General features: G+C 44.4%; 1 protein-coding gene and 1 long non-coding RNA gene across 2 annotated transcripts in view; one reads left to right on the top strand and one right to left on the bottom strand.

Annotated features, from left to right (window-relative positions):
• The window catches only part of LRRC75A (leucine rich repeat containing 75A), a 51577-nt gene that overhangs the window by 15477 nt on the left and 22275 nt on the right, over positions 1-13825 (bottom strand). Inside the window, exon 3 of the mRNA XM_063299425.1 lies at positions 5582-5694. Within this exon, the coding sequence (XP_063155495.1) occupies positions 5582-5694 (113 nt within the window). The remainder of the gene's footprint in view (positions 1-5581; positions 5695-13825) is intronic.
• On the top strand, positions 2517-11380 carry LOC134494340 (uncharacterized). Its single transcript, XR_010067666.1, has 3 exons — positions 2517-3091; positions 5494-9230; positions 9271-11380. It is a non-coding gene; the product is annotated as an uncharacterized LOC134494340 (long non-coding RNA).

Genomic DNA, 13825 nt, shown 5'->3' with positions numbered 1-13825 from the left:
ATTTTGAACAGTTCAGCTGGGATGCCGTCGTCTCCTGCTGCTTAGTTATTAGCAATGCTTCTTAAGGCCCATTCAACCTCACTCTTCAGGATGTCTGGCTCTAGCTCACTGACCACACCGTCAAAGCTATCCCCGATATAGTTATCCTTCCGATACAGGTCTTCTGTATATTCTTGCCACCTTTTCTTGATCTCTTCTTCTTCTGTTAGGTCCTTGCCATCTTTGTTTTTGATCATGCCCATTTTTGCCTGGAATTTACCTCCGATGGTTCTAATTTTCTGGAAGAGGTCTCTTGTCCTTCCTATTCTATTGTCTTCTTCCACTTCCATGCATTGCTTGTTTAAAAATAATTCCTTATCTCTTCTGGTTAACCTCTGGAATTTTGCATTTAATTGGGCATATCTCCCCCTATCACTGTTGCCTTTTGCTTTCCTTCTTTCTTGGGCTACTTCTAGTGTCTCAGCAGACAGCCACTTTGCCTTCTTGGTTTTCTCTTTCTTTGGGATGTATTTTGTTGCTGCCTCCTGAACAATGTTGCAAACTTCTGTCCATAGTTCTTCCGGGACCCTATCTACTAAGTCCAGTCCCTTAAATCTATTCTTCACCTCCACTGCATATTCCTTAGGAATATTAGTGAGCTCATATCTAGCTGATCTGTGGGTCTTCCCTAATCTCTTTAGTCTGATCCTAAATTGTGCAAGAAGTTTGTGATCTGAACTACAGTCAGCTCCAGGTCTTGTTTTTACCGACTGTATAGATGTCCGCCACCTTTGGCTGCAAAGGATGTAGTCAATCTGATTTCGGTGTTGTCCATCTGGGGAAGTCCATGTATAAAGCCGTCTCTTAGGTTGTTGGAAGAGAGAGTTTGTTATGCAGAGTGAGTTGTCTTGGCAAAATTCTATCAGCCTATGTCCTGCTTCGTTTTGTTCTCCCAGGCCATGCTTACCTGTAATTCCAGGTGTCATTTGACTGCCCACCTTAGCATTCCAGTCTCCTGCGATGAAAATAACATCTCTTTTAGGCGTGCTGTCCAGTAGGTGCTGCAGATCCTCATAGAACTGCTCTACTTCAGCTTCTTCAGCATCTGTGGTTGGGGTGTATATTTGAATCACTGTGATGTTAGATGGCTTGCCCTGAATTTGAATTGAGATCATTCTATTGTTTTTTGGATTGTATCCAAGCACTGCTTTAGCCACTTTACTATTAATTATGAAGGCTACTCCATTTCTTCTGTGGTCCTCTTCTCCACCGTAGTAGATCTAGTGGTCATCTGATGTGAAGTGGCCCATTCCAGTCCATTTCAGTTCACTGACACCCAAAATGTCTATCTTTAACCTTGACATCTCCCCAATAACCACATCCAATTTGCCCTGGCTCATAGATCTTACATTCCAGGTTCCAATGGTGTGTTGATCCTTAGAACATCGGATTCGCTGTTCACCACCAGCACCGTCAGCCGCTAGCCGTCCTTTCAGCTTTGAGCTAGCTGCGTCATCACGTCTGGGGCTAGTTGAACTCATCCTCTGTTCCTCCCCAGCAGCATTTTGACCATCTTCCGACCTGGGGGTCTCATCTTCCGATGGTATACTGACGTATCTCTGGTTGTACTGATCCATTGAGTTTTCATGGCAAGAATACTGGGGTGGGTTGCCATTACCTTCCCCAGGGATCGCATTTAGTCTGACCTCTCTGTCATGACCTTCCTGTCTTGGGTGGCCCTTCACGGTTTAGCTCATGGCATCACTGAGGTGCTCAAGCTCCAGCACCACGACAAGGTAACGATCCTTTGCTAAAGTGTGGGCTTCCTCTAATGAGGACTTGTCACTTTACTAGGAATTGTTACTCCCTGTCTTGTGTTATAAATTCACCAATCTCAGGAGATGTTTTGGCCTGAGAACAGGAACACAGAGAACAGCAGCAGTTTCAAGTAAACTTAGGGAGACATGCTCAGCCCAGTCCAGCCCATGCCAGAGGAATTGAGCACCTTCCTTCCATGCATCTGCCATCAATTTCTTGGCTGTGAATACAGCTTTGCTCTCTTTTATCGTGTTCAGCCATGTTAATAGGTGATAGTCCATCATGACATGAAATGGAAAGCAAGGAAGCCATTCCTGAGTCATTCTTCCGCCTATTTTGCTACTGTGAATCTCTCCTGGATAGTTTAAGACGCAGCAGCTGTATTCACACATCATGCTACACCTCAAATTCAGGTGAAGAAATCATAGTTGTTGGGTTTATTTATTTCTCAAATTTATGCTACCGCCCATCCACAGAGGGACCCTGAGCAGTTTACAATAAATTAGTCAGTTAAAAGTTAAAAACAATAATCATAATAAAATATCATATAATACAATATAAAAATGAAAAGAAAAAGCCAGATGGCTACAAACTATCATAAATACAAGGGGGCACTCTTAAGGTGGCAGCCACACCCAAGAATGACTACCCCCCCTCCCCACCCCAGGCATGGCAGCAGAGCCAAGTCTTCAGGGACTTCCGGAAGGTCAAAAGGGATGGGGCTAGCCTGATCTCTGGGGGCAGAATGTTCCAGAGGGTGGGAGCCACTGCAGAGAAGGCCCGCCTCCTGGACCCCGCTAGATGGAATTCTTTTACGGATGGGGTCCATAACATGCTCTCTGCATGATCGGGTGGGACGGGTTGATGTGATGGGGATGAGACGGCCCCTCAGGTAACCTGGGCCCATTCCATGTGGGGCTTTAAAGGTGATAACCAACACCTTGAATTAGTTCACATAATATCCCCCCCCACACCAAGGGCAGGAATATTAAATGCTAGAAAACAAAACAAAAAACAACATTCACTGACATCAGGGTAGTTAACAGATAAGCTGATTATAACTATGGGAGACCTTGCATTAGTTGGTGCCTCATTTTCATTTCTGCTGCACAGTATTTGCTACAATCTGGGTTACAAAAGATTTGAAGTCTCGAGAAAAGTAACTCATGTAAAAGTTGTTCTTTCAGGATACTGATGAAGTGGGAGTACAACGTTAAGTGTTGCAGATGTCCTTATAGATGCTATAGTAAAATAAGACATACTGAGCTGTTTCAAAAACACCCGTTCCACGTGAGTAAGTTCTTTTCTTGTATGGATCTTGGAGTACCTTCCCTGTAATAGGCTGAAGGCAAAATACTATGCCTAGCCCAGAATAAAGCCTTCCTTAACTTGGGAAATGTAAGGAAGGAGAGATAACTTGGCCACTTTCCAGATGCCCCTTGTCATCCAGGTCCTGCTTCCCTGTACCATGCTGTTTACTACCATCTGAAACGTGATAATTGTTTAGTCCCTGCAGAAGTATATGCTTATGCTATCCTCAAGCAAGCCACATGACAACTTAATGGTTCTTATTATACACTATAGCTATGGTTGAGTTCCCACAATATACTGAAACTCAAAGCACCCAGCCCATTTTACTTAGTCTACCTGGATTTACCTAGTGCAACAGTATCCCAAACTCCATGTTCAGAAGGTTCTTCCTCAGAGATTAAGACTTGGTCACACACACCCCACCCATAATCTATACAGACTCCCAGTGCTTTATAGCAATAAATTGTTGTAAGCAATAGAGTGTTATCTACAGCAGGGGTCCCCGGGCTGTGGACCAGTACCAGTCTGTGGCCTGTTAGGAACTGGGCAGCACAGAAGGAGGTGAGTGGTGGGCAAGCGAGCCTCTCGACCCTTTTTCCTCCCCGGATCAGGTCTTACACGGCGGGGAGCAGTCTCCTCACCCTCTCCCCCTTTTGCTTGCTGCTGGGATGGATCTGAGCAAGCTGTAAAGTTTTCCCTGCTGAGTAGTGCAAAAGCCAGGGCACTGCTTGGAGGGGTGGGGGCGGCGGGGTATCCCCCTCCCCTTCTCCCCCGGGAGCACTGCCCGAGCGCGGGCGCACATTACGAAGCCTCACCCGGAATGCGCCAGTGGGCAGATCCACTGCAGCTTTGGTGGGTGGCCGGCAGGCGACGTCAACATGGGGCATTACGGGCTCCAGGAGGGTGTTTTAAAAGCCCGCGGGGGCGGGCTTGCAGGATCACGAGTGCACAGGGCGCCCGCTCTGCCTGGGGGAACTTGGCAGGGCGGAGGACAACTTGCACGGGGCACCCGCTTGGAGAAGCTGCTGCGCTTGGCGCAAAGAGGGGAGTCCAGCTGCTGCTTGGCACCCGCTCTTCGCTTCTGAGCTTGGACTTAGCTCTCGGTCTGTCTGCAGCAGCAAGAGCATCCCACCTTCTCTGCCCGGCCCCTGTGGGATCGCGAGGGGAGATCCGCTCCCTTGGCCGCCTCCTGCTTTGCCTCTTCCTCATCGCAGTGGACCTCCCTGCCCAGGGCCAGAAAAGAAGGCTGGAGCGGGTGGTCCTACCTTCTGATGGTACCAAGCAGGGCTGCAACTGGTGGGGGCAACCAGGGCATGTGCCCCAGGCACTGCACTGGGGGGGGTGCCAAAATGAGCACTGGGGAGTGCCAAAATGGGCACGGAATCCATGATTGCCCTGGGTGACACAGACCCTAGTTGTGGGCCTGCCCTCCCCCCCGCCAGTCCGTGGAAAAATTGTCTTCCACGAAACTGGTTCCTGGTGCCAAAAAGGTTGGGAACCACTGATCTACAAGATCCACAGAGTAGGGCCTTCTCCATTGTTGCCCCCCATCTCTGGAGAAGCATTCCCCCAGATTAGATTGGCCCCCACACTCCTGAGTTTTCAGAAAGCTATAAAGATCTGGTTCTTACAGTGTGTCTTTGGGCATGATATGTTATCTTCTTCCTTCTTGTAGGAGAATATCTGTGTATGAATTGTTCGTTAGTGATGCCTGGGGTATTGTCGTTTTTACTTTTATGTACTGTTTTAATCCAATTGCTATACTACATATGTGTGCTATTCAGAGTTTACTATGATGTAAAGAGCCTATAAGCCCAGTAAATAAATTAAAACCAGAGAAAACAGAATTAAAGCCAAAAAAAATATATCAAAAATTCTTCAATCAAGGAACAGATGGCATCAAGGCCTCATTCCCCAAATGCCCTCAGGTAGAAACCAGTTTTTATTAGCTTGTAGGAGGCCATCAGGATGAGCACTAGCCTGGCCTTCAGGGGTGGGTGGTTCTGAAGTATAGGGGCTACAACAGAAAGACACTAACTGTGAGCCCCCATCCCCTTCACCTCCTATATTGGGAACGCTAATAGATTTTGCCAGGGAGCATGGACTAAATAGGTTCCTTCTACATAAGAAAGAAGGTCCTGAAGGCACCAAAGGTACCAAGGTACCAAAGAAGGTCCTGAAAGTACCAAGTAATTAGTTCATATATGGCTTCATAGGTAAAACCAGGATTTTGGATTTCATCCAGAAACGTCTAGGTAACCAGTGCAGATCCCACAACACAGTTATGATTGGGGTATTGTGACTTACTCGACAACCTACAGGCTGCTGCATTTGAGACCAACTGCAGACTAATTTAAAATGTCCTGAACTTCTCTCTCTACACAGAGTTCAGTGCTACCCGTCACATTTTCAAGGGCTCCAATCTGCTGCTACGACCAGAAGGATGGTCTCCAGCCATCCCACTTTCACTCACCAAGCCTGTGGCTTCCTCTTCACCATGCCCTGGCGTCGCCACTGAGAGTGGGGGCTCAGATGGTATGTCAGCTGCCTGCAGAGCTTCTCCATAGCCCCTAATGAGTCTCCCTCCTGCAGCAACAACAAAAGAGGAAGAATAATTATTGACAAGGAACGCATGCCAGGGAAAGAGCCTGAAGGAGGCTACAAACATGTCTTTGTAGACAATGTGCAGGACCTCTTGAGAAGCTATCTTGCTGGAGGCAAAGGAGACTAGACACAGAATAGCTTCTGCAGGATTCAGGACTCTCTGGATAAGCAAGCAACCAGTTCTTAGCTGAGTGAGTGGGGGGAGGAAATGGGTTTGAAGCTGGCAAGTCCTTTCTCCCCATTGTGATGAATATCACTTTTCTACAGACCAGTTACAATGTTAACTATCAAATTCCCAGTTTTATTGCAAGTACTCAAAACTCTGGCAGGGTAATCTAAGCCAATATGGTAGATCCATCTCTCGCTATTGCTACTATTTCTTCCAAGGGTGACACGGTTGATTAAGATTCTTAGTCTGCTAAGCAGCAGGCTCACATTGCCCCAGCCAAGCCCAGTGAGATATAGCCAGTGGTGAACCTGCAAGTACCACTGTAGATCAGACAGTAACTTGCTTAAACTATTGTTTCCTTAAGATGACACAAGGTTCTTAGAACTGATCGACCTCCAACTAGCTCTTTCATTCACTGTGAAGCATGCAATGGAGAAATGTTTAGCTCTGTTCTATCATTGATTCAGGGAGCTCTGCAGCAAGGTTAGTATGCATAACATGTTTCCACTGGAGAAGAACTCTAGCCCACAGCCTCAGCAATGACTCAGGAAGTGCAATTACTTGGCTTGGCTTGCTATCTTTCACACAGAAGTTGTGATTTCATCCTGCTACCAACCATTGCGGTTATGGTGGATTGTGCAGAGTGAATTCTGCATGCCAGGACTCCCTCTGTGTGCAGTGAAAGACTCTTTGCAGACCTCTGTAAAAGCACATTAGAAAGATGGGCAAAGCAATCTGCTAACCAAACAGCCTCATTTACTTAAAGAGTCTTATCGCTTTTCTGCAGTGCAAATATCACTACATTTTCTCACATTCCTTGTAAAAAAGCAGCCAGAGGAAACAGAGCAGATCCAAAAAATCCAGAACATGGCAAGTTCAAAAGATAAACACCTTTATTTCAGGCAGGCTTTGGGGTGGATGGGGAGGTGCTTCCCCTTCCAAGCTGCATACATCCACAGGCTATCGCCAGCAGCACACCTGGGCACGCATTTTATCTGGCAGCCCCTGCTATCCATTGCCATGTAAGTAGCAACAGAGAACGGGAGCAGCAGCTAGAGGGGCTATGCCTCTCATATGCTGCTGACCTACCTTCCTCTTCCATTAACTACAGTCTGCATCAACCTTGTCCCCATTCTCAGTAACAATATCATCAGATCACATTTAAAACCTTTTCCTAATGATGCACTGAGAGCCAGTTTGGTCTAGTGGTTAAGGCACCAGGCTAGAAACTGGGACACGGGGGATTTCTAGTCCAGCCTTAGGCACAAAGCCAGCTGGGTGATCCTGGGCCAGTCATATTCTCTCAGCCCTAGGAAGAAGGCAATGGCAAACCACTTCTGAAAAACCTTGCCAAGAAAACTGCAGGGACTTGTCCAGGCAGTCTCCCAAGAATTGGACACGACTGAACGGATTAGAAAGAAATGATGCATTACCAAAAGGAAGCAAGAAAAGAAAACCCCACTCAGATATTTACAAGAACTTGGCTAGCAATGCCCAGCTTTGCCTTTTATATGTAGTTGCTCAAGAACATTTGGTAGGAAGAGGGAGGTAGTCAAGCAGTTGTGTGGCTGCAATCAAATCAAAGACACCAATTGTACTGGAGCAGGACAGTGTGGAATAGAGGTCACCAGGCCAAACAGAAAAAACAGATTGGGCTGTCTGACAAAAAAACTAAGTTCAAGTAGCAGAACTTCCAATAGAACAAGCCTGAGATTAAGCAAATGGGCATAAAGCTACATCCTATCAAAGCCAATGATGAAGGGAAAAAAAGCAGAGGAAATCCTAATGCTGCAGTGGTGAAAGAGGATTCAGCTCAGTTTCTTCCAGCAGAACTTGCTTTTACCCAAAGGCAGCAGACTATTTATTAGTATTTATTTGTTGATTAATATCATGTCTTTCCTCCAAGTGCCCAAGATGGCATACATCATACTTTTGTTTTACGATTGCAACAATCCCGTTGGTCTGAGAAAATGATCTGCCCAAGAGTCTCCATGGCTGAGGGTGGATTTGCATCTGAGCTTCCCAGGTTCTAGTCCAACACTGACACTCTTCTCTGATTTAGATATACGATTACCATTGCCAAATCTCTCCATAGCACAAAGTAGCCATCATTTTCTCACTACATCCATTTCTGCTTACTGTCCCATGTCCAGATAATGCCTGGGGATAATGCTTCCTATTTTAATCATGGAATCAGAGCTGAGTATTCAAAGTGAATTAAAAAGTTTAAGTGAGGTATATGGCTGCCAAGTGCTAAGTCCTGGGAATGTGGAAAACATTTTAAATTTGTAACGTTTCAAGTTGTCTGTGGCTGTTCTGATTTTAAATCAGGTTGTTCCAACCTTATTGGAAGTTTTCCAATGCTGTTCTCACCATGTTGGAAGTGTTTCACACTCAAAGCAAGGCCATTTGAGGCGCCTAACCCTTCTTGAAGGGTCAAAACTGCTTTGGAACCCTTCCAGGAAAACCAGGGCAGTCCATGTCAAACTAGGAACAGAGAGTTTTGAATCTGAAAATTGATGTTATAACAACGTGGCTCGCATCCATCTTGCTCAATGGAAAGTAGGACAGAACTTGCTATTTAAGACCTGCAATTCCCAGAGATAAAGCCCCAGCAAAGGGCCCCTCGGGGAATACTGGTTCTGGGCCTCCCAGCCTACAACTCCCTTCCTAAGCTGCCTCCCTTCACTCCTTTAATTTATCATCTTCAAATGTCACAACTAAAAATGGGTGCTGGAATGTTATCAGTACCAGGAACTCAATGCTGCAGAGCTGCAGCCAATAAAATTCCAGGCATGCATTGAAGTCTGTCTGATTCTCCATATTAGGGGGTAGAGAGGAATCTTTCCCACCCAGATTTAGTCACATGCTGGGTTGGGACCAATTTAGTCTCTTTGCTAGGCTGGGACCAACTAACTGCAGTACCCGTGTTCTTCACCTATGGCATGCTAACTGTCTGGAGGACAAATGTTGTTTGGGTAGTGGGGAAGCACAAACATTGCAGAATGTCCTGGTTTTCAGTAATGTTCCTGCTGTTCACACATGGCCTTTAGTACCAAATACTGTTGTTAGTACCCTCCACTTTGGACTGGATCCATCCTAGTTCTCATCACAGGGAATATGTAAAGCTGAAATTAACCACTGCCTTTATTTTCAAGTCAAATACCTTTCTTGGAAAGAGATGTTATAGAAAGGCTTTAAAAGTCCCTGCTATGCTAGGAAATCTCCTTCTTGGCAGGTCACTTTCCTACATTCTTAGGGAATTTAATCCATTCCAGGAACTCAGAGTTCTAATCCCAGGAGGGAGGGAGGGGGAGAGGGCTTTGGCTGCCGAGAAAAACTCTATAACGTGTTTAAAGATTGAGAAATGTGTGTTCCATAGCTGAGAGCTTACTTATTCTGAGCTTCACACAGAAACTAAAAACCCAACTTTAGTGGCAGCTTCTCAGTCTGTTTCTAAAGAGATACTTCAGTGGGTGGAAGGGAGCAGGAGATGCTGGTGAACGCCAGACTCCCTGGGCCCACCATCTACTCCCAGGGAAGTAACTAATGACTCTGTTGGATCAACCCCCTACTGAATTTGGGCATGAATTATTTACCAGGGCCTGTGAAATATTCATGGCGACCTATTTTACATAACAAAGCAGGCCCCTGCTCTGGGGAGCCTAGCAGCGTATACCTATGAGCTGAAATCCTGATCAGGAAAAGTTTTTTGGAGAAAGGGAATTGACATTTTGGAGATCTTGGCTTACAATTATAAGAGATGCCAATATTATTCTCAAGGTTGCTTTGTTACTAGCACTTTTTAAAATTAAGCTCAGCAGCCACTCACCAATCTTGCTCTCTCTCATACATCTTTGCCACTTGTTCCCACATTTGTAATGACCTAAGCAATTCCAAAGTCCTTCAGCTAGTGAGTTGAAGCATCTGTGCCAACTGAGACAGAATTCTCCAGGCATTTGGCACAGCTGCTGGTAGTGGTATCTCCCAAATAATACCTCCCACTTATATGCTTTAGAGCTTACCCCTCCTAGTGCCCACCAACTCTATTTTGCTCAAATACACTGATACACGGCAGCACTTAATTAAGTGTCCTCAAGTCATGTTGGCTTTTAACACATGGATAGATTCTCCCCAGAATTATCTGTCTTCAATTTGGCCTTGTGGATCTCTCACGGGTGCATTCACTGCTGCTGTAACTGAAGCCATCCATTTTGCCTCTGGATGTCCTCCTCTTCTTTTTCCCAAGCATAATGGACTTGCTGAGTCTCCACATAATGTGCCCAAAATATGATAGCAAAGCACCAGAGTGACTAGACCAGTGTTTCTCAACCTTGGCAACTTGAATAAGTGTGGACTTCAACTCCCAGAATTTCCCAGCCAGCATGCTGGCTGGGGAATTCTGGGAGTTGAAGTCCACACATATTCAAATTGCCAAGGTTGAGAAACACTGGACTAGACTATTGTGGATCAAGCATGGACAACCAGAGGCGCACAAACCCCTTGTTTAAAGCTCTAGCAGCCTCTTCTGACTATGATTCCTAGAAACTGAAGGCAGTGCCGTCCACATTTTTTGAGGTCTGAAACAGATGAAATCAACAGTGTAAGCCCTAACATTAAAAAATATTACAGTATATCTGAGACAAGTTTTGACTCTTGGTGATTACACATACACAGACATGTAGTGGTTTTTAGGAATTATATGGAAGTAGGTTTATTGTTACTTTCTTTTCTCAATTTTTTTTCAACTTCCCAGTTTGATATACATCCATGAGATTTCCAGCTACTCTCCCATCCATACTTAAAAAAAAAAATCCTAACCAGTACAAATGAGGTCCAACTCTGATAGCTTGTGACATTCAGCTTAGTGCTCCCACCTAATTGTGAAGCCCTAGACAGGCACGCAGGTTGTTGTCCACTCTTAGTGACTAGATAGATAGGTTTCCTCCAGGAGGATCTGTCCCTAACCCAATCCTTCAGGTCTTCCAACAGCGTACCCATCGCCACTGTAACTGACTCCATCCACCTTGCTGCGGGTCATCTTCTTCTTCTCTTTCCTTCTACTTTTCCCAGCATTAGAGTGGACTAATTTGAACCTGGTATTTTGTTCTTCAAGTGAGAATTCTGGGTTGATTTGTTTGATGATCCATTTGGTTTTTTTTTTTTTTTGGCTGTCCACAGTATTCTCAGGAGTCTTCCCCAACACTGAGGTTCAAAAGTGTCAATACTTTTTATCTGGCTTCTTCAAAATCCAACTTTCACTTCCACAGAGTGTGCCACAAGATGTACCATTTCTTGCAAGGTTCTGATCTCTATAGGTATAGACACATCATGGCATATCTTCTCCAAGGCCTTCATGGCTGCTCTACCAAGTGCTAGTCTGCAGCTTATTTCTTGACTGCTTGTTCCTTTACTGTTAATGGTTGATCCTAAAAGGCAGAAGCTGTCTATTACTTTGATATGATGTCTTCATGGTCAATTCCAAGGCTGGTTGTTGTACCTGTTGTCATTTGTTTGGTCTTTTTTATATTTAATTTTAGTCCCATTTTTCCACTGTGCTTCTTGAATTTTATTATGAGAGTTTGCAGATCCTTTGCATTTTCAGCTCTCAAATTAGCATTATCAGCATAGTATAAGTTATTGATGTTTCTTCCTCCAGTTTTAAAACCAGTCATCTCCTTCCACTCCAGATTACACACACACACACAGTGTGTGTGTTTGTGTCTGTGTGTATATACACATACATACACACATTCAGCATATATGCTTTAGTGACTATGGAAAGGCCTTAGATTGTGTTGACTGTGTGAAGATGTAGAATGTCTTTAGGAGATTGGGAATCCCAGAGTATCTCATTTTCCTCATGCAACAGGATAGGAAGCCGCAGTCTAGGCAGACCATGGAGAAACAGACTGATTCTAGATCAACAAAGGAGTGAAACAATATTGTATACTTTCTCCTTATTTATTCAACCTATATGCTGATTTTTAGTTGAGGGAGGCTGTACTGGAGGAAGAAAGGGTTAAAATTTAGCAGGTAAGCGGCTCTCCCAAAGGACAGCTATTCTTCAAAGGCATCCAGGTTTTTGAGCAGTTACGTCTGCAGTCATTTCCTTGTTTTCAATAGGGATTGTCTTCTGTTCTCCTTTTTCTCAGTGAGTGAAAGATTCCCCCACTCCCCATTCACAAGTAAATATTGGGAGAAAAAACTAGTTTTCCTATACAAACCACAGCTGGTCAACTGTGTGAAAGTAAAGTGAGCTCCAAATCCTGGTCAAATACATCTATTTATCCCCCTCTCCATTACAAAAAGACAGACTCTACTGCTCTTCTTCATGAAACACTGCCTGATGTTCCCAGGGTGCGCTTTGCTTCAATGATGGAGATCCATCTTGGCATGCAGTAGGTTTCAGGTTTAATGCCTGCCCTTTCCAGATAGAGCTGGGAAACACTCGCAGTCTGAGACCTTGGATTAACTGATTCTAATCAGCACAGACAGAACTGAGTCAGATGGACCATTGTTTGACTAGGCATAAAGCAGTTTCCCATGTTCCTATTTTCTATCAAGAGAAGTTGTCAAATTTATCACCAAAAATATCCAGTTACAGTGTATATCCATCATGGAATATGACACAAAGCAATGAAGCTAACATACAAGCAACTTGAAGCACATTGTTATACACACAAATTACAATTGTATCTTATACTGCCGCTCTGTTCTACCACTTCCTGGGAAACAGTTTCTACAAATGCCTGTGTTAACACTAATTAAAGCAGCCAACCAGAACTGAGATACCTCAAGAAATTCCAGATTCCCATCCTGTAACATCTTATTGGGGACACAGTTAGACACAGACTTAGTTCTGTTTGCCAGGAGCAGCTGGGAACCTGCTGGTGTTATGTATCAGCACAACAGTGTCATCACAAGCGTCTCCTCTTATTAACAATAGCTCTGTGAACACACCACCACCGAACTGGCACCTAATATTTCAGAGTTAAGAGGAAATACTAAGAATACAGAGAGGAGAAAGAGTGTATACTATCTGATGTCGATCAACATCAAGTCAGGGCTGATGGCAGCACTTTACCAAATTTGGCTGATTTTGAAAAAGCTAAACAGGATCAAATCTAGTGATTAATGGGCAGGAAACCATCAGGAAATCCCCAAATTGTAGACTAGACTAGGGAGACACAAACATCCCAGTTGAAAGCAATGGCAAGCCAGTTGCCAAGAAAACAGTATGGCGGGTCCATGTAGTCACCAGGAGGTGAGTTCAACTTGAGGGAGATGTTACCATTTTCAAAATCAGAGTACATGCAAAAATTCCTTCCCCTTTATGATAAAAGCAACAGCAAATGGAGCAACTCATAATGGATGGGAATCAAAATCTGGAATCTTCTGCGGTGTCCCAAAAGTCTTAGTGCAGTTTTAAGCTTTAAAATTTTTGGGATACCCTGTATTTGTCTTTACATTTTCCTGTGCTAATTTCCATCACTGCAGTAGCTAGAGCAGTGTCTCTCAACCTTAGCAACTTTAGGATGTGTGGACTTCAACTCCCAGAATTCCCCAGCCAGCAAGCTGGGGAAGGTTGCTAAGGTTGAGAAACACCGATCAAGAGAATTGCTGAGAAAGACCATGATTAAAAATGACAGTTAAAAATCTGATACAACCCTCCCTGAACATCCAAGTGCAAGTGCAAGTGCTCAATGCCCTCGCTTCCAAAGCCAAAAGAGAAATAGTTCAATCAGCAACATAAGCAGATTCCTTCACTATACGCAATTGTACCCATAGCAGGTGCAAGCCCTAATATATTAAAAAGATTATTTAAATCTGGGGTGTAATCAATTCCTGGTGCTTCTGTGAATATATATTAAAAAATTACTGAAAATTTCATTTTCTTTTTTTAAAACAAAATGATATACCGTATAATTAAATAGACGCCAC

This window comes from Candoia aspera, chromosome 1 (assembly GCF_035149785.1).
Source record: "Candoia aspera isolate rCanAsp1 chromosome 1, rCanAsp1.hap2, whole genome shotgun sequence".
In the NCBI taxonomy this organism is placed as follows: domain Eukaryota; kingdom Metazoa; phylum Chordata; class Lepidosauria; order Squamata; family Boidae; genus Candoia; species Candoia aspera.
Note: the sequence above shows the minus strand (reverse complement) of the source record. Positions and strands in the feature narration are given on the sequence as shown.